Source organism: Mytilus edulis, chromosome 2 (assembly GCF_963676685.1).
Source record: "Mytilus edulis chromosome 2, xbMytEdul2.2, whole genome shotgun sequence".
Classification (NCBI taxonomy): domain Eukaryota; kingdom Metazoa; phylum Mollusca; class Bivalvia; order Mytilida; family Mytilidae; genus Mytilus; species Mytilus edulis.
In genome coordinates, this window is record NC_092345.1 from 16,260,425 (window position 1) to 16,280,926 (window position 20,502).

A 20,502-nucleotide genomic window follows, 5' to 3' on the forward strand; every position below is an offset into this window, starting at 1 on the left:
TTTTAGCTAGCTTCACAATTGGATATGAAAATAATATTTACAAGTAATAAATGCCGAAAGAATAAACCAAAATAAATAAATAACAAATTACTCACTAAAGAAAAGTAATGAATAGTTGCATAAAATGAAACCATATCTTCAGTCCTTAAAATGTTTTTTGGAATTTCAGCATTCAGTTGATATATTGACCAGGAAAACAATACGGCTCATATCACATGCAACACGACAAAAAATTTATAAAATGTATTTGATATGTTGACATATGTACATGATGTAGTCAAAATACCATGGAAACACATTCAGTACAATTTTTTCCTCTGAAGTGAATATTGGAATACCATGCACATGAAGATATTGTTAACCGCTTTGCTCTTTGTTTCTGAGGAATGCTATGGCCATAAAATAAACAAAGGTAAGAATTGCATATGTAATAATAGATTGTTGTTTACTTTACGTCCACAGGGAAATATGTCATGCAATATCAGAACGACGATGTTTATATAAATGCTTGATTTGGTGAACAAATGAATATAATCAATTAATATCTGAAAAATAAATAAAGATTTTAATTTAAAAAGCGAAATTAGTTTCGTATACGTACAATAACATAATGAAAATACATACAGTTGTACGAACAAACCTGTGTTGCATTTTCAATCTCATTCAAATTTGTCAAAGAATAAACAAGTGTGTTTGAAAAGACATTGTATAAATATATTCTGTAATATTATTAAACTATATTAGAACGTTGAAGAACAGTTTGTTTGGAAAGCAAATGGTTAAAAGGGTGACCGATGAAATCCAAAAGGGAAGAACAAAACATTGAAAGCAAACCTTAAAAGTCAACTAAAAACTTGTTAAGATGGTATGATTCTCATCAAATTCCTAAAGTCTTTCTGATATCATATTACACTGTAAGTTTGGGTGAAAATATATGTATTAAGACATACCGTTAATAATTTAACTTAAAAGAGTTATGTGTCTGACTAAAATAATTTGCTTTTATAATATAAGCATGCGAAACAACACAATTGATATTGTTTGGTGACAGCAAGGCGTATGCTGTTACAAAATCGGTTTCTCAATTAATCTTGTTGAAAATTTGACAAGGTGAACTAAGTTTTGGCAGAGGGAATATATAAATGCAACATCGCGTCGATATCGTTTAAATTATTTAGATTGTAGTATGTAATTCTCAAAAAAAGATTTTTTATTTACTTGAAAAGGGATGCTTATGATATTTAAAATTCTGTATGCGAGATCATTTAATTGCAATTTAACATCGGTATTGTTTTTAAGTATTCCGGTTTTATCTAGTATAGAATTTGTAATTGTTTCATAGGACTTGTTTTAGTTCTAAGGACTGAAATTATATATAAGACGTCTTCAAATTTTCATTGTAGAGAAATGTGTCAGGGATGTAATCGACAAAGTGGCTAATCTAATTACTGAAACAACAAGTCAATGCATTGTGTCCCCTACCGAAGGTAAAAAGTATTATGTCAAAAATATCAAACTCCAAGGAAAATTCAAAATAGAAAGTCCCTATACAAATGGCAAAATTAAAAGCCAAAGCACATCAAACCAATGGAAAACAACCGTCAAGTTCCTTATTAGATACAGACATTTCCATATGAAGACAATGATAAATTGAATATGGTTTTATAGCTAGCGGAATCTCTCACTTGAATGAAAGCCGCTTAAATCCCATTATGTTCTGTAACTTAAAACAATTGCAACTGTACGATACTTTATACAATGTTTATCATAAAGATACATTATATTTTGCTCAATATGTTGTGACGACGTATTTCTCCCAATGCCAGCACATTACGAACAATTCATGTTTTTATTCAAATAATGTGTTTTGATATGAAACTACGAACTATTTACCTGAAATGACGTAGTAGTTCGCGATGATAGGTCATCATAAGGCCTTCAACAATGAGCAATATGCATACCTTATAGTAAGCTTATAGTAACCCTCTTAATGATAAATATAAAAAAAAATGAATCGAAAAAACTAACGACTCGATTACTGTTCTAAACAATAAACGATAATTCTGTTTATGATAAACAGGATAAAGCAACTACAACTTAAATAGAACTTCCTGTCGTGGGAAGGTTATAACATAATCTGGCTGGTTTATAGTTATAGGAAGATGTGGTGTGAGTGCCAATGAGACAACTCTCCATCCAAATAGCAATTTACAAAAGTAAACCATTATAGGTCAATGTACGGCCTTCAACATGGAGCATGGTCGAGGCCGAATTATTTAAAAATCGAAATCTAATTTAAAAGATGAAGTTCTGATCGATGAAACCAAAAAGCAACTTGAAATGTAACTAAATCCAGACAAGACATTTGATCTTGAGCTATACATGTCATATTGCATTAGAATGAGAAATAATAAGTGTTTACAATGTACTTTCACAGGTATTTCAACGAAGAACAAACAATTATGTCGGCTTTTATAGAGAATGGGAATCTTATAAGAATGGCTTTGGAAATCTAAAGAGTGACTTCTGGTTAGGTATGGTTTTATTTTGAGTATTGCATTAACAATTATATTGGCCATTGTAATGTTATAGTTCGTTTCTGTGTGTGTTACAATTTAACGTTGCGTCGTTTGTTTTCTCTTATTTTTGAGTGTAAATTGACATTGCGATAAGACGTGTCACGGTACTTGTCTATCCCAAATTCTTGTATTTGTTTTTGATCTTATATTTGTTATTCTCGTGGGATTTTGTCTGATGCTTGGTCCGTTTCTGTGTGTGTTACATTGTAGTGTTGTGTCGTTGTTCTCCTCTTATATTTATGCATTTCCCTCAGTTTTAGTTTGTTACCCCGATTTTGTTTTTTGTCCATGGATTTATGAGTTTGAACAGCGGTATAATACTGTTGCCTTTATTTATATGATTATATATGCATTTTCATCAATGTTAAATTAAGGTGATACCGATTTTGTGATAATCCAATAACGATAATCAATTAGGGAGTAAAAAGATCAAGGTAACAAACAAACACTGATGAAGTAAAATCAACTGCAAAAGCACGTCGACCGGTTGTGCCAATAGTACAAACGACTCTCTCTATCTGATAAGAGAAGCCTTTTCAATAAATGTGTATAGTTTGTTCCTATGATGTACTGTTGCACAATTGTCCGAGGTTAGTGGAGGATTTGGATCCAACTAACTAGTTTAACCCCGCCATATTCTGTATATATTTGACTGTCCCATGTCCACAGCCTGTTTTTCAGTGGTTGTCGTTAGTGTTCGTATTTGTGTTTTTTTTTTTTGTATATTTTTGTTCATCAGTTAAGCCGTTAGTTTTCTCGTTTGAATTGTTTTTCATTTGTGATTTCGGAGCCTTCAATAACTAACTATGCGGTATGGAATTTGTTCTATGTTAGCACTCATTTCCATGTGACCTATAGCTTTTAATTTTTGTGTCATTTGGTTTCTTCTTGAGAGTTGTCTAATTGGTAATCATACCACATCTTCCTTTTTATATATAAACCACCAACCTATCAAATTCACACTCAGTCAAAATGTAAGAATCAGGAATAGGACAAACACGTTAAAATTACAGATACTTGGATTATGCTGGTATCTATGCTTATCCATAACCTCGTAAATATGTCGACAGTGAGTTGAATACCGACACATCGTATCAGTCAACCCATGCGTGAATATCAGTCGTTTCACCACATATTTTTGTTAAACAGGTTTTGTATAGGCAGCATATCTCTGTTAATGATGTCCATATTGTGTAAACATGGATGAGCATAATGTGCTTACTGAAATATGTCAGAACCATACAATGGAACATTAAATATGTAACCGCTGAAAAATAACAGATAAACAAGTAACACGTTTTTCATAGATCGTCTCTGTTCATATCCTGGATAAGAGGTATGAAGTTAATCTCTTATTTCCATTGTATCCTTATTTCCAAGATCACTCGGATTCATTAAATGTTAGCACTCATTTACACAGTCATCGTGTAAAATATAAACTATATTCATAAACAAATTAACTGTCAGTTATATAAAAGAAGTGTAAGAGGTTTATGTATTTTATTACAGGAAACGAGTATTTGAACAAAATAACTGAACAAGGATATTACATACTGCGGATTGATATGGAGGATTTTGAAAATAATCACAAATACGCCATCTATGAGAAATTTGCTGTTGAGAACGAGAAGTCAGGATACAAACTGAAGGTAGCTGGTTATACTGGAAATGCAGGTAATAAAATGATATTTGAAACGGAAAATAAAACAAGCGAAAGGTAAATACATTAAAAGAAAACAAATATATATAAGATAAAACTAAATAACAAAACACATATATATATATAAGATAGAACTTAATAACAAAACACATATATACAATGATTGATTGATTGTTGGTTGCTTAACGTCCAGTGGCAAATATTTCATGCATATTCAGGACGAGAACAAGTTCACAATAAATACAATAGGAATTCTTGCCATAATAGAGGCCATAAGGGATGAGGGTCGGGGAAATTTCAACTGCCACTGGAAAATGAGGGTATAAAATTTTGCCTTACAACAGGCCACCTACGGGCCCTCAAAGAGTTGTTGTAAGGGTTCTTAACGTCCAAAGAGCCTGGCACTCTGTTTACACGAGACATCGGATCTAACGTCCCCATTCTGACCGCACAGTCAAAAAGACGCCCCATTTCGGCAAGAGTTTTACTGCCGGTGAGGAGAAGACCAAGTGACCATATTTCTATTCCTCAGTCACCCTTGGAGGGCACATATACATAAGATAGAACTAAATAACAAAACACAGATATCTAAGATAAAACTAAATATCAAAACAAATATATCTAAGATGAATATAAATAACAAAACAAATATATATATATATATATACTAGTATATATAAAAGTCTATAAAAAAGACCAACCAGCAAATTTACTATGTACCGGATCGTCTAAAATAGGCGATACTATGCAGATAAGGAAAAAATTATATCAGTCTAAAGATTTGCACAACGGTACTGATATAAGATGTTATAATACGAAAATGTTGTAAATAAATCGTGTTGACAAATATTTCGGCTTGTTATCCTCAACCGAATAGGGACAAACATTTAGAAGAATATATTAATTGTTTAAAACAAACCGCCAACACAAATATTGTCGATTCACACGTAAAATCAAATCTGCCGAAGTCTCAACAAAAGACTATAAAGAAACTTCAAAATGATGAATCAATTATAATAAAAGAGGCGGATAAAGGCGGGGTATAGTGATTATGGACAAAGATCACTACAAAGACATGGTTCTTAATCAACTTGAAGACGGGGTATTCTACCAAAAACTAAATGGAAATAGAGACAAAAGCACAATGTCGAAAATAAGAAAACTAATAAAGGAATATTCTGACAACCTTACCGATAAGGAAAAAGATTATCTTAAAAATTTTGAGGTTAAAACTAGCAATTTTTACGGCCTTCCGAAAATCCACAAATCCAAGGAAATTCAAGACCATGTAGAAAACTGTGATTCTATGTATATCAAAATCAACAGGCCTACTGATCTTAAAATAAGACCGATTATTGCAGGACCTTCATGTAGTACCCAAAGGCTAAGCAACCTCCTTGATATCCTACTTAAACCACTTTGTATAAAAGTGCCAAGTTTTGTCAGAGACGACATGGATTTTCTAAACTATATTCCAGACCGGGTACCCCTTGATACAATACTAGTGAGTTTTGACGTAATAAGCCTTTACACGAACATCCCGCACGAATTAGGATTAAAAGCTGTACAATACTGGTTGGAAAAGTATCTAGATGAAATTCCGGAACGTTTTTCTAAGGACTTCATCATCAAAGGATTAAAACTTATCCTTGAGAACAACTATTTCCAGTTTAACGACACTTATTTCCTTCAAATCAAGGGAACCGCGATGGGTACAAAGGTGGCACCAACATATGCCACTCTGGTTATGGGTTACATAGAAAAACAACTATACGAAAAGATACCTTCCGAATTCGATGAAAACTTCAGACTTTACATTGAAGAAAATTGGAAGCGATATCTTGATGATTGTTTTATTTTCTGGACAAAAAGTGAAGTTGAACTAGATAAATTTCATTCAATGCTGAATGCCTTAAATGAATCAATACAATTCACTTACGATTCCAGCTCTTCAAAACTCCCATTCCTAGACATCAATATTATCAAGGAAGAAGAAGAAATAATAACGGACTTATACTGTAAACCCACTGATACCCATCAGTATTTGGATTTTAGGTCATGTCACCCGTCACATACCAAACGAAATATTCCTTTTAATTTAGCCCGACGTATATGCACAATAGTAATAAATTTGGAGTTACGTGATAAGAGACTACAGGAATTGAAAAATTATCTAAAAAGACAAAACTACCCAGTCAGATTAATTGAAAATGGAATTAAAAATGCATTGAAAATTCCAATCGCTGAACTAAGAAAAACAGTATCAAGGGAAGACAAAAAAGATAAACAACAATCAATTCCTTTTGTTATAACTCATAATCCACGTAATCACCAGATCTTAAATTCTGCTAAAGGGTTTTTACCTATTCTTCACAAATCAGAGAAAATGAAAGATCTTGTCGACAAATCACAGCTTATTGGGAGCCGTCGACAAGCACCAAATCTGAAGAAACTTCTCACACGAGCACAATTCAGTACACAGAAGGTAGCAGAAATACAAAAATGCGGGGATCCCAGATGTGGAACGTGCGAAATGCTAGAAGTGGGACAAAGTAAAACTCTGAAATCCGGCACAGTAATCAAACCGAATAAAAGCATGAACTGCAAATCGGAAAATGTCATTTATTGTGCAACCTGTCCCACTTGTAATAAAAACTACATAGGTCAAACAAATAGACTAATTGATAGAGTGAGAGTTCATAAACAGCAGATAAAAGACCCGTCAATTCGAAATTCTCCCTGTTCTGAACACTTTGACCGATGTGGAAAGGGAAAATTTAAAATATATCCCTTTTTAGCTCACCTGGCCTAAAAGGCCATGTGAGCTTTTCTCATCACTTGGCGTCCGTCGTCGTCGTCGACGTCGTCGTCGTCGTCGTTAACAATTTTTCAAACATCTTCTCCTCTGAAACTACTGAATGGATTTGAATGAAACTTAGCATGATTGTTCCTTAGATTATCCTGCACAAAGTGTGTGCTTCGATTTTTGATCCGTCAAAAAACATGGCCGCCGTTTCTTAAAATAGAACATAGGGGTCAAATGCAGTTTTTGGCTTATATCTCAAAAACGAAAGCATTTAGAGCAAATCTGACATGGGGTAAAAATGTTCATTAGGTCAAGATCTATCAGCCCTGAAATTTCCAGATGAATCAAACAAACCTTTGTTGGGTTGCTGCCACTTAATTGGTAATTTTAAGGAAATTTTGCAGTTTTTGGTCATTATCTTGAATATTATTATAGATAAAGATAAACTGTAAACAGCAAAAATGATCAGCAAAGTAAGATCTACAAATAAGTTAATATGACCAAAATTGTCAATTGACCCCTTAAGGGGTTATTGTCCTTTAATGACAATTTTTCACAATTTGTTCATCACATTTGCTAACTTTAAAAAATCTTCTCCTCTGAAACTGCTGAATGGATTTGGATGAAACTTAGCATGATTGTTCCTTAGATTATCCTGCACAAAGTGTGTGCTTCGATTTTTGATCCGTCAAAAAACATGGCCGCCGTTACTTAAAATAGAACATAGGGGTCAAATGCAGTTTTTGGCTTATATCTCAAAAACGAAAGCATTTAGAGCAATCTGACATGGGGTAAAAATGTTCATTAGGTCAAGATCTATCAGCCCTGAAATTTTCAGATGAATCAAACAAACCATTGTTGGGTTGCTGGCACTTAATTGGTAATTTTAAGGAAATTTTGCAGTTTTTGGTCATTATCTTGAATATTATTATAGATAAAGATAAACTGTAAACAGCAAAAATGATCAGCAAAGTAAGATCTACAAATAAGTTAATATGACCAAAATTGTCAATTGACCCCTTAAGGGGTTATTGTCCTTTAATGACAATTTTTCACAATTTGTTCATCATATTTGCTAACTTTTAAAAAGTCTTCTCCTCTAAAACTACTAAACCAAATTCAACCAAACTTCAACTGAATGATCAGTAGGTTGTATAAAATAAAGTTTGTGCTTTATTTTTTATTTCGTCAAAAAACATGGTCGTCATGGCTAAAAATAGAACACAGGGTAAAATGCAGTTTTTGGCTTATATCTCAAAAACTCCAGCATTTAGAGCAAATAAGACATATTTATTAGGTCAAGGTCTACCTGTCCTGAAAATTTCAGCCGAATTGGATAACTGGTTTTTCAGGTATAATGCCCCTGAATTGATGATTTTAAAGAAATTTTGCAGTTTTTGGTTATTATCTTGAATATTATTATAGATACAGATAAACTGTTATAGCAAAAATGTTAAGCAAAGTAAGATCTACAAATAAGTCAATTTGACCAAAATTGTCAATTGACCCCTTAAGGAGTTATTGCCCTTTAAAGACTTTTTTTCACAATTTGTTCATCATGTTGACTTACTTTAAAAAATCTTCTCCTTTGAAACTGCTGTATCAATTTCAGCCAAACTTAGGCTAAATGAGTTTCAGAGTATCTAGTATAAATTTTATATTTCATTTCCTTGTATGTCAGAAACATAGCTTCTATGGCTTAAATAGAACATAGGAGAAAATGATTTTTTTTTTGCTTTTGAAGAAAATAGGAGATTCAAAGAACATTTAAATAAAATGAAAAGCCAAAATAATCATTGATGAGAGATTTAACCAAAAAAATTAAGGTGAGCGATTCAGGCTCTTGAGAGCCTCTTGTTTAAGATGTGGACCGAAGATAAAATTCCGCGTGAAGCCAAGGAACAATATTTTATTGAACTTTATAAGCCCACACTAAATAGGAAGTGAAATTCGGTCCGTTAATAAAATTCCGTAAGATATATACAACTACCGCATGACGTTACTATAACGTAACGTCACAAGTCGTTACTATAACGTAACGTCACAAGTCGTTACTATTAACGATAACAATTCTGTCTGATGAACCGCTGGAGATGCGGTGAAAGCGCTAACAGAAACAATGTTCGATTTATGATGTGATTTTTTGTGTTTTTTACTTTTAAATTATATTTTCTGTACCAAGGACTTTTTATTTATCAAAATATATATATATATATATATATAAGTCTGAAAATTACACCAAACAGTGTTAGAGTTAGATTTTATACTGACAAATTTTTGTCCGTCCCTCAGCGGGATTCGAACTCACACCTTTGATACACTACAGCACCATTCGCTTAGCCTCATGTCCAGCGCTCTAGACCACTCGACCACATCCGCTATTTAAAAATATAACTTCAATAGTCGTAGTGTTACCTTGTCACGGAAGGTGAATCTAGAGATAGACATGAGACACGTGTTTTTTAAGCGTGTGTAGATGTTATATTATTATATTCATACACAATGTATTTATTATTTGTCAGCAATCTAACTCAACAAATTTTATATATCATATAGGATCATGATATATAACTCAACAAATTTTATATATCATATAGGATCATATATATATATGAGTCTGAAAGATTGTGTAACAATACCGATAAATAGATGGAAAACAAAACACTAAAAAGTGTTGAATATCATTGCACAAAGATGGAAAAACTGAACAGATGATATAAATTGTACAATAATTGCAAATATTTCGGCTCAACAAATGGCCTTCTTCGGTGACAAAAGTTTTAACAATAATGAGATATAATGTATAAGGTGTAAACATAGATCACTAATAATACAGGTAAGTTTTGGTAAGTAAGTAAGTAAGTAAGTAAATTTTATTTAGAGTCGGCATATATATACATTATAACAGAGAAAACATGAGCTCTGGTGAGCTCTTTAACCGACTATCACAATAAAAATCATGCAGCATCATGCAAATACTACCAAATAAAACATGCAATATAATAAAGCAAACTTCTATTTGATTTGTGAGCCTCCAGAGTCAAAGCTCATGTGGCAAGCGCCTCTATGTGCATTGAAGCGGAGGAATCAACAAATCACTTGACGATCATAAAATATAACAAACTAAAAGCATACAAACAATAAATAAATAAAAATAAGCACTAGCATTTAATGGCAGATATATATTTAAAAAATGCATAAAAAGCAGAGCAAAAGGCCATTATAAAAAGAAAGAAAGAAATTTCAGCTTTGAGACAGCACTGGATGGAAACGACATGAACTGCAGAAGCATTTTTTGACCCCCACACCAGGAATTTATGTAATTCCTAAACTGGTCAAAAGAAGTCATGAGTCTAGCCTCATTAGGAAGTGAGTTCCATACTTGTGCTGCCTCAAATCTAAAAGATCTTTTACCATAACTGGAGGTTCTAGGTCTAGGTACCTCAGCAGTGTTTACATACCTGAAATTATATGAATTGTTTTTTATTACAACTAAATCTTGAATAAATAAAGGACATTTTTTATTAATTATTTTAAAGGTCTCCAAGGCAATTGAGCGCATTCTACGAGTTTTTAATGATGGAAGGTTCGAAATCTGTAGGAGTGTTTCGTATGAGCTCAGATGGTCTTCATAAATAAATCGAAGCGCTCGTTCTTGTATTTTTTCTATTTTTCTGGTATTTTGTTCCCCACAGAAATGCCAAGTCAAAGGGCAGTAACTGAAATTAGACATAATAAAAGAGTAGTAAATTGTAAGCTTACTCAGTTTGTTTAGATGTTTCCAAATTCTTTTCAAAACATTTAATTGCCTTGCAGCCTTTTTACAAATATTTGAAATGTGTAAATTAAAGTTTAATTTAAAATCAATTGTAACTCCAAGAAGTTTCACCTCATCCTCACATGATATAGAAATACCATTCAAGTCAAACACAATCTTTTTATCATGTGTTTTTTTGCCAAGAGAGATAGCTTGAAATTTCTCTGGGTTGGCCTGCATTTTATTGGAAGAAAACCACTGTATTAAATGATTGCTGTCTTCCTCAAGAGCAGAAATTACATCTTGTAAGGAATTTCCAGACTTTGACAAAGTATTGTCATCAGCATAGTTATATAAAGAACAATTTTTTACAAAAAAGAACAAATCGTTAATAAAAATATTAAATAGGATGGGTCCAAGGATAGAGCCTTGTGGTACCCCTTTAAATATGTCAAGCATACCACTTAAATTTTGGTTTACTTTCACACATTGTTTTCTTTTTGTTAAATAACTATATAACATATCAAGTGAGGATTTGGATAGACCATAAGCTTTTAGTTTCAGTAGCAGTAAGTCATGGGGTAGACAGTCAAATGCTTTGGACAAGTCCATAAGGATAGCTGCAAGGTATTTATTTTGATCTAAGGCTAATTTCCAATCTTCAATCACTCTTAATAAAGTTGACTGACATCCAAAACCAGATCTAAAAGCTGCCAAAAATGGACTGAAGATTTTATCAAAGTACTGTACTAATTGTACTTCTATGGCATTTTCAAAAATTTTAGAAATAGCCGGTAATACACTTACCGGTCTATAATTTCCTTTTTCTAAAACACTATTCTTTTTGTGAATAGGTGCAACTTGAGCTTCCTTAAGACGGTCAGGGAAGGTCGATGATGATAATGACAAATTAACAATATCAGTAAGGGGTTTTACATTAGCAGGTTTAGCAAAATGCAGTAATTTAGGTGAGATGCCATCTATACCAGTGGCTTTTTTAACATTAATTTTACGTATACGTTTCTCAACAAAGTCTTGATCAATAGGGGAAAAGGTAAAATTGTTTTGATCAAGATCAGGAATATTATCTTTAATGGCCAAAATACTCGGGTGATCATCATTAACCTTTATTTGACTGCTTCCTATATTCTTTGCAACATTTACAAAATAATCATTAAATATCTCACACACCTCCTCCTGTTTTGTAATTAAAACATTATTTTCAGAGAGGACAGTTTCCTTTTGGTGTACATTTCCCTTATTTGTAAGAAAATTGATGGTCGATTGATTTTAATCCAAAATCCTGAATATAATAATATAAACACTAGACTGTAAATTTAATTATTTCTTTCTATTGATTCCATCTGGATGGAGGACACCCAGTGTTTTTATCCAAAACCTCTCCCGATTTTCTCTTTGCCTATGTTGCCATGTACAATCCTGTTCGATCACAAGGATCTTCATGTGATCAAAATCTTTCAGATTGTGATCTGGTAACCTGAAATGTTGGCTGACAGGAATATACGGTTTTTTTGTGAGGTCACTCCTGTGGCCATTGAGGCGTTTGTGAAATGGCTGCATAGATTCACCAACATATTGGAGACCACATCTAGGACACTCAAGAACGTAAATCACGTTTGAGCTTTTGCAGTTGACATTGCAGAAGATCTTGTATGTCTTTTCTGTGGTCTTACTGTGAAATGTTGATGAATGCTGCAATTGGTTGCAACATTTGCAGCGCTTATCCCCACAAGGCTGACAATTACCTACAGTATGGTTAGGTTTGGAAAGGTCAGCACGGACAAGTATATTTCTCAGGCTGTTAGGTTGTTTGAAGGCAATCATGGGAGGCTCAGGAAAGATTTTGGATAACTTCGAATGTTTCTCGATTGCTGTCCAATGATCACGAATGGTCTTGGCTCTATTTCTCAGGCATGGATGGTAGGTGAGCACACATGGGATTCTTTTACTTTTCTGTTTATCTTTGTAAGTTAGCAGACTGCTTCTGTGGATGGATTCCGCTTTTCGAAAACTATTTTTGATGTTTTTGTGTTTATATCCCCTTCTTTTCAAATGTCCTTTAAGCTGCCCCAGACGTTGTTTTGCAGTGTCTTCAGAGGAGCAGATTCGCCTTATTCTTAGAGCTTGGCTGTATGGAATGCTCTTCGTGCAGTGTGGAGGATGGCAACTTTCAGGCGACAAGTATTGATGAGTATCTGTAGGTTTAGAGTATATATCTGTGTTTATTATACCTACAGAGAGGGTGCTAGATGTATCAAGGAAGTTTATGGTGGAATTAGATGTTTCATGGGTGAATTTGATGGTAGGGTGTTGATTGTTAGCATTTGTTATAAAAGTTTGTAATTTTTGGTCTCCCTTGTCCCATTTCATGTCAACGTCATCAATAAATCGATACCAGGAAAGCGGTTTTTCGATAGAGCACTCCAGCAGTTGCTTTTCAAATTTACCCATGAATATATTGGCATAAGATGGAGCCATTTTTGTACCCATAGCAGTGCCATTTGTCTGTAAATAGTGTTCTCCTTGGAATGTGAAGTTGTTCTTTTTCAAGACCATAGTAAGCATTTCAACTAAGCAATCAGTAGGTGGAATTTTAAGAGATCGAGAGTCCCAAACTTCTCTACATGCTTCAATACCATCTGCATGGGGAATATTCGTATAGAGAGAGGTGACATCCATAGTGACAAGAGTAGTATTGGCAGGTAGAGGGTTTAAATCCTGCATCTTTAGTATGTAATCTGTAGAATCTTTAATAAAAGATGGCAAGTTTTCTACATGAGGTCGAAGATAGTAATCAACGAATTCGGATATTTTTTCTGTGGGATGACCATTAGCTGAGACGATTGGTCTACCTGGGTTACCAGGTTTATGAATTTTAGGGAGCAGGTAGAATCGCCCAGGTTTTGAATTTTCAGGTTTTAAATATTTGAAAGTATCTATATCAATGATGTTATTGTCACACATTTCCTTTAAACATTCTGTTATTTCCTCGCTGAATTGGAGGGTGGGGTCCGAATTAAGTTTTCTGTAAAACCGGTCATCATCTAATTGGCGAATGGCCTCTTGGACATAGTTAGATTTGTCCATGACGACAACTGCACTCCCTTTGTCTGCAGGTTTAATAACAATGTCGTCATTATCTCTCAAATTTGTCAAAGCCACACGTTCATCAGGTGTTAAATTATCATAGGTCTGATTGTTTATTTTTACATTTGTAAGTATATCCGTTTTAACATTGTCTATAAATGATTCTAAGGTGGTGTTTTTGCTTGGTTTAGGGACCCAGTTGCTTTTCTTTCTAAATCTATATTCGTTGGAGTCATCAGAGTCACTATCTGAGGTGGTGCTATCGTCCTCTTTCGATGCAAAATGTTCCTTGATGCGGAGGCTCCTGGCAAAATAATCCAGTTCCTCAGACAATTTAGTATCATTCACTGGACCTGGGACTGGACAAAAGTTTAGGCCTCTGGATAGTAATGACGTTTCGTCCTCAGTAAGTTGTTTGCTGGAAAGATTAACAACGGTATTGATCTTGTTGCTAAGGACTTGAGGTCTACGTCTAAAATGTCTGTTTTTGGTTTTATTATTCTTTTTTTCTTTTGTACTAACGGATGGGAAAGAAGTACCATCCCGTTGAAATTTGCATCTTTGTCTGGAGCGGAGAGTGGCGGTCTTAGTGTTGGTTATATCTCTCAGGCGCTCTTGGATGTTCTCGAATTCACTTGCTGTTAGATCTGTTTTGCAAGCCTGAGACAAGGAGTCAAATTGAAGTGTTAGGTTTTTAAGATGTTCAATACAGTGTTCTCTAAGAAGTATGAGTAGACGGAGGGAACAGTGAAATAGGGTTTGATCCCACCTGCGAAGAAATGTATTAGACAGGTTGCCGGTAGTTTGAGGCAGTGCTTTAATACATAAGCCACTGGGAATAAATATCAAAACAAATATATCTAAGATGAATATAAATAACAAAACAAATATATATATTTGCGTATGACAACAGACATCATTTTATACTTACAAATCAATATAAATAAAGGCAATCGTAGTGTACCGCTGTTCGAAAGTCATAAATCAAATTTGTTTATGAAGATTTTACATTTTACAAATACACAGTTATCTTCTATTTTTTTTAGAAACGAACTGGCAATATAGTACTTAAATACATAGTTAATTTACGTTTTTTGATTGAGTTAAACCTTCCAATTAAATTTTATCGTATGCTTTCTACGTTGTGATGTTATACTATTGTTTCAGAAAAAGGGAGAAGGTTTGGTACCTTTAAAACGTTTAATCCCGCTGCAAATGTTTGCACCTGTCCCAAGTCAGGAATATGATGTACAGTAGTTTTTGTTTGTTTATGTAATTTATACGTGTTTCTCGTTTCTCGTTTTTTTTAAATATAAATAAGACCGTTGGTTTTCCCGTTTGAATGGTTTTACACTAGTAATTGTTGGACTCTTTACAGCTTGGTGTTCGGTGTGAGCCAATGCTCCGTGTTGAAGGCCGTACATTGACCTATAATGGTTTACTTTTAATAATTGTTATTTGGATGGGGAGTTGTCTCATTGGCACTCACACCACATCTTCCTGTATCTATATAGTTATAGACAGTCATGATATATGAATATTTACATTATGTTATACAGGGGATTCACTCAGCAAACATAATGGATATAGATTTACTACAAGGGACAGAGATAATGATGCTTACAATAGAAACTGTGCTGAGGTGTTCTACGGAGCATGGTGGTATATTGGTTGTCATTACTCAAATTTGAATGGAATGTACGTCATGGTAAAAAACAGTTCTCGTGGAACTGGTGTTATTTGGGCTACCTGGAAAGGATACAACTACTCATTGAAAACAACACGCATGATGATACGGCGAGCTTAATAAAAACAAATCAATACAAATGAACACATTGAATTCTATTGTTTTTATTGCTTATATGATCATTAGATAGAAAGTACAAGCGACATACGCGACAGTTGAACTTGTTTGTTCTTTTAGGTAGAATTTATATATATTTCTTTGAGGACAAAGCGCGCGTCTGTCGTATAAAAATGTAACGCTGAATGTCCTGGTATCTATAATGACTTTATCAAGTAATTAAAACAAGCATTATAGCAATATCATTTAGTATCATTGTATACTCGCATTAATACAGTGTGTCTTTGTTTAACCGCGCCGGTCTTCAACCATACCAATCTAGATGACTTTTTATATTTTGCATAACTCCATCCCGTTGTATTCAAACTTACATCTAATTGCATAGCTCTGTCCAGAAACGAAATGAATTGATAAACGATTTAAAATGGTATTAACAATAACGTATTAACAATAACGTATTAACAATAACGTATTAACAATAATGAAGTAAAGGATAATGGTGAAATTGTTTAGCTGGTGCCACGTACATTAAAATATTTGCTAACAAATCAATCGTCATACACTTATTTGAATCCAGAAATAAAAAAATACCGATTGTGTCATATCCTGATTGCGAAATGTTAGCTGACTGAATATGCATGGTGGGTGATGAATAAACCCCTACCATGTCTCGCTCCTTTAAGGGTTTATGCGAATCCGCCAGATTCAGTTTTATTTACCATGATTGGCCTCCCCAAATCGGTTGTAGAGATTTTAATATCGGCAATGTGCTGTCGCGTTTATCAATGTCAACACCAGTATAGGTAGGCACAGTTTTCTGCAATGATGTAGAATTGTGTGGAAGTTGTTTATTAGTTCCGTTATGTTGATAGCGTTGAGTATGCAACAAAATCCAACATATTGGATAATGTAACAAAAAATGTAGCCCAGCAGCTAAAACTGCGTAAATATGTTTTTATAGATATCGAACCCAAAGGAAAGTTTAAAGCGGAAAATCCAGTATCGAATGCCAAAATCGAAATCACTAACACCTCAAACGAATGGAAAACATTTGTCATATTCCTGGCTTGCTACAGGCATTTCCTTATGTAGAAAAGGTTAATTAAACCTGGTTTTATAGCTAACTAAACCTCTTTCTTTTACAACAGTCGCATAAAATGCCATTATATTTAATTTAATAACAATGCGTGAACAAACAGACAGACCTAATAGATACAAATGTCAAAAAATAGGGCTACAGCAGTCAATATTGAACTATACTAGTAATATTTTTTTTAAAAAAGGTTGTCAATGAAGAAAATCAAAATGGCATATATGCAAAGTACATACATGTACATGTAATCAAAAATGAAGGACAAAAATACAAAATATTACCAAAGCAAAACAGCAAATTGAGGGACTGCACAAGTCTTGAGCCACGATAAAAGGATATAACCAAAATGCACTAAACCATAAAGGGTAATAAATTACAAACACAAATAACTGAGCTTATAACACATTATTAAGGTAAAAAAAAACAACGTCAGTTCCTACAATCAATATTTCAAGACCATCATGTATTGTTTGTGAAGTTGATACCGAAGTTTAAATTTATCAAAACGCTACAGATATACATGTTCACCCATGAACCATTTTTTAGAAAAAGTTCCAAGCTTTTGAATACCGAATGATTTGGGAAATGATATTCCGAATGCAGGTGAAGTTGGTATATTGCTACTTAGGTGGGAGAAATTGATAATTTCAAAATTAAAATCGTTTGTCATAGATTCTGGTACTGAATAAACTCATCATAGATACCAGGACTAAATTTTGTATATACGTCAGACGCGCGTTTCGTCTACAAAAGACTCATCAGTGACGCTCGAATCCAAAAAAGTTAAAAAGGCTAAATAAAGTACGACAGCGTATGCCAAATTTGAGGTATAAGTCTAAAAATGAGGCGGAGGAAGCCGTGTCCTGTATTTCTTTTATTTCTACTTGTGGAGAATATGTTAATGGAACCAAATCATAAAAGTTTTGGTTCTTAATGGAAAGCCCATAATCACTTAATTTAAATGTGAAAGTTATCTTCTTGTTTTACGTGTCTCACTGGTATTAAAGGGATAACCGTAACTGGAATTACGACTATCCCAATATGGCGACGGCAGATATAGGTAAAATATTTACAGTCATTTTTCTCAAATGTAGGATGTTTTTGTCAATAGTTACTCAGATGCAAGGTTTTTCTATACCATTACATCATATTTGAATCGTAACGGTGCACTGGAATTGTCTAAGCGCTTACAAAAATTGCAGTTACATGTACGACAGACCAAATACAGACATTTGAAATGTTTTCTAAGACTGATAACAAAATAGTGGTAGGTTTGAAAGTCAATCACTGATCTTTTTTCAAAAAATAATTTGCTGATAAGTTGCTGTCTAATTTATGTATATATAGTATTAAAAAAATAATTTGTTTATAGGTTTGCTGTCTTATTTATGTATATATATATAGTATTGTATAATATATGTAAGAGTTCGGCGGAACACAGTGCTTCGCCTACTTTTGATGTTAATTGTTAAAGGCTCAACAAAAATGAGGGGAAAATGTAATTAAAAAACCACTTGATTCTATCTTTATATTGTGAGCAGCTTCTGTCCAAGTCTGGTAAAAACCCAGGATAGTTAATGAATATACTAAATGTTTAACCAGATGCTCCGCAGGGCGCAGCTTTATACGACCACAGAGGTTGAACCCTGAACGGTTGGGGCAAGTATGGACACAACATTCAAGCGGGATTCAGCTCTAAATTTGGATTGTGATTAAATAGTTGACACAGCATAGGTTTCTGACACAGAATGAATGTGGTATAATAAACTTAAAATTTGTTTTTTGCCTTTGAGCAATTCACTATGCTGTTGAATATTAATCCTCTCAGAAAAAATGTTTGAAGAAATTTTCTTTTTATTGATGAAATCTGAAATGAGAAAAATTGAACCCCTCCCCAATTTTTTTTCACATCCCCCTTTCCCTTATCCCAAAACTGATCTCAATTCAAATTAATAATGGAGTTTGCAACAATAACTACTCATTTAAATACATCATAAAATATTAAAATGTAAAAAAAAGTGCTTGTTATCGCTAAATGGTAAAGATTGTTTTAATTTATCAGTTCGACATATGTTGTACTGTTAAACCACTGTCACAAGTTAGGGGAGGGTTGGGATCCCGCAAACATGTTTAACCCCGCCACATTATTTATGTATGTACCTGTCCCAAGTCAGGAGCCTGTAATCCAGTGGTTGTCGTTTGCTCATGTCATCACATCTTCTTTTTTATATTGTATACAACTATCAAGTCAATTTACAGATTTTAAAAATGAGCCTAAGCCAACTCTGTATGGCCATCATTAAACAATGCCCCCCCCCCCTTTTTCATAAAAAAAAGGATAAAAGGAATTAAGAAAGAAAAAGAAAAGATAACTGGATTCAGAGATATGAAAGACTTTTTTTATTAGTTGTCAGTAACTGCCAGTACATTCAGATCAGTAATTATTCTTTTTGTGGTTGAGATATATACATGTACAAGTACCCGGCTACGTCCTCTCTGTGTCAGGAGCCTGAAATTCAGTTGATGTTGTTTGTTAATTTGTTACATAATTGTTTTTTGTTCATTTTTTGTACATAAATTAGCCAACAGTTTTCTCTTTTGAATTGTTTTACATTTTTCAATAGGACCTTCTATAGCTTACTATGTGGTATGGGCTTTGCTCATTGTTGAAGGCTGTACGATGAGCTATAGTTGTTAATTTCTATGATATTTTGTCTTTTCTGGAGAGTTGTCTTATTAGACATTTGCGAAAATTTTCTGGAGAGTTGTCTTATTAGACATTTGCGAAAACTGTCATACACCTACGATTAGGATTACAATTACACTTACAGGTAACATTCAAATCTTCGGCTTTCTCAAAGTGTAAAATTAAACCGTCGATCCAAACAATGATACGATAGTATTAGTAGATGTTTTTCTGCAGTTAAACCACGTTTTTTTTCTAATATATTTGCAGCAATGTGTTAACATTAATTATTGTATACGGTGTTATCCAGGTTGATAATGTTGTAATTGTACGAAATACGATAGAGTTAGAATGAATTAACATTATTTTAAAGATAAATTTGATATGATACACACAAAATATCGCAATTGTCTTTGCAGTAGCTAGATTGGGACAATTGCTGAAAAAAGGAAAAAGGCAATCAACCATGAAGCATGTAACATGTTTATTCTAAGACAAACTTTCTCTCTTTTATTTTGTTTAAAAGAAAACAAGGAAATACAGTGGAAACGAAATTCTTTATGTCGGAAATATTTTTTAAACTGTTCGACAAACTCAGTTAAAATGTAAGAATAGGTGTACTAAAATAGTTAAAACTTTGCTATCTATGTTTTCCACACTAACAAACATACAAGAACAAGCGAGTTCCAAGCTGTTTTTCTTTTACGCAATTACTATAATAGAGATCTTGGGAATCATAAAGTATGGACGGTTTTTTTTCCCGCGGTGTCGATAATTATCCCCTATGAACATGTGGGGCTGGTATGCTCGAAACATGAGCTTTAACTCCTGTTCCTAGACGGGTACTGTTTTCATGGAGTTGTTTTATAGAGTGCACTGACGACGCAGGAGTCGATCCAGCCATTTTTAAAAGGGAATTCCAACCCAAGATAAAAAAGGGGGTGCAGTCATATGTCCCTATTCAAAAGCGTTGATCGGAAAGAAAAGGGTGTTCCAACCCCCGGAACAG

The 20,502-nt window shown here is 33.7% G+C and overlaps 1 protein-coding gene across 1 annotated transcript; it reads left to right on the forward strand.

Moving 5' to 3' along the window:
* Positions 1 to 273: 273 nt before the first annotated feature.
* On the forward strand, positions 274 to 15,750 carry LOC139510500 (techylectin-5B-like). The gene is made up of 5 exons (XM_071297075.1): positions 274 to 412; positions 1,404 to 1,501; positions 2,357 to 2,534; positions 4,089 to 4,253; positions 15,470 to 15,750. The coding sequence occupies exons 4-5, from the start codon at positions 4,145 to 4,147 to the stop codon at positions 15,715 to 15,717; spliced, it is 357 nt and encodes a 118-aa protein (XP_071153176.1). The 5' UTR covers positions 274 to 412; positions 1,404 to 1,501; positions 2,357 to 2,534; positions 4,089 to 4,144; the 3' UTR covers positions 15,718 to 15,750.
* The last annotated feature ends 4,752 nt before the right edge of the window (positions 15,751 to 20,502 follow it).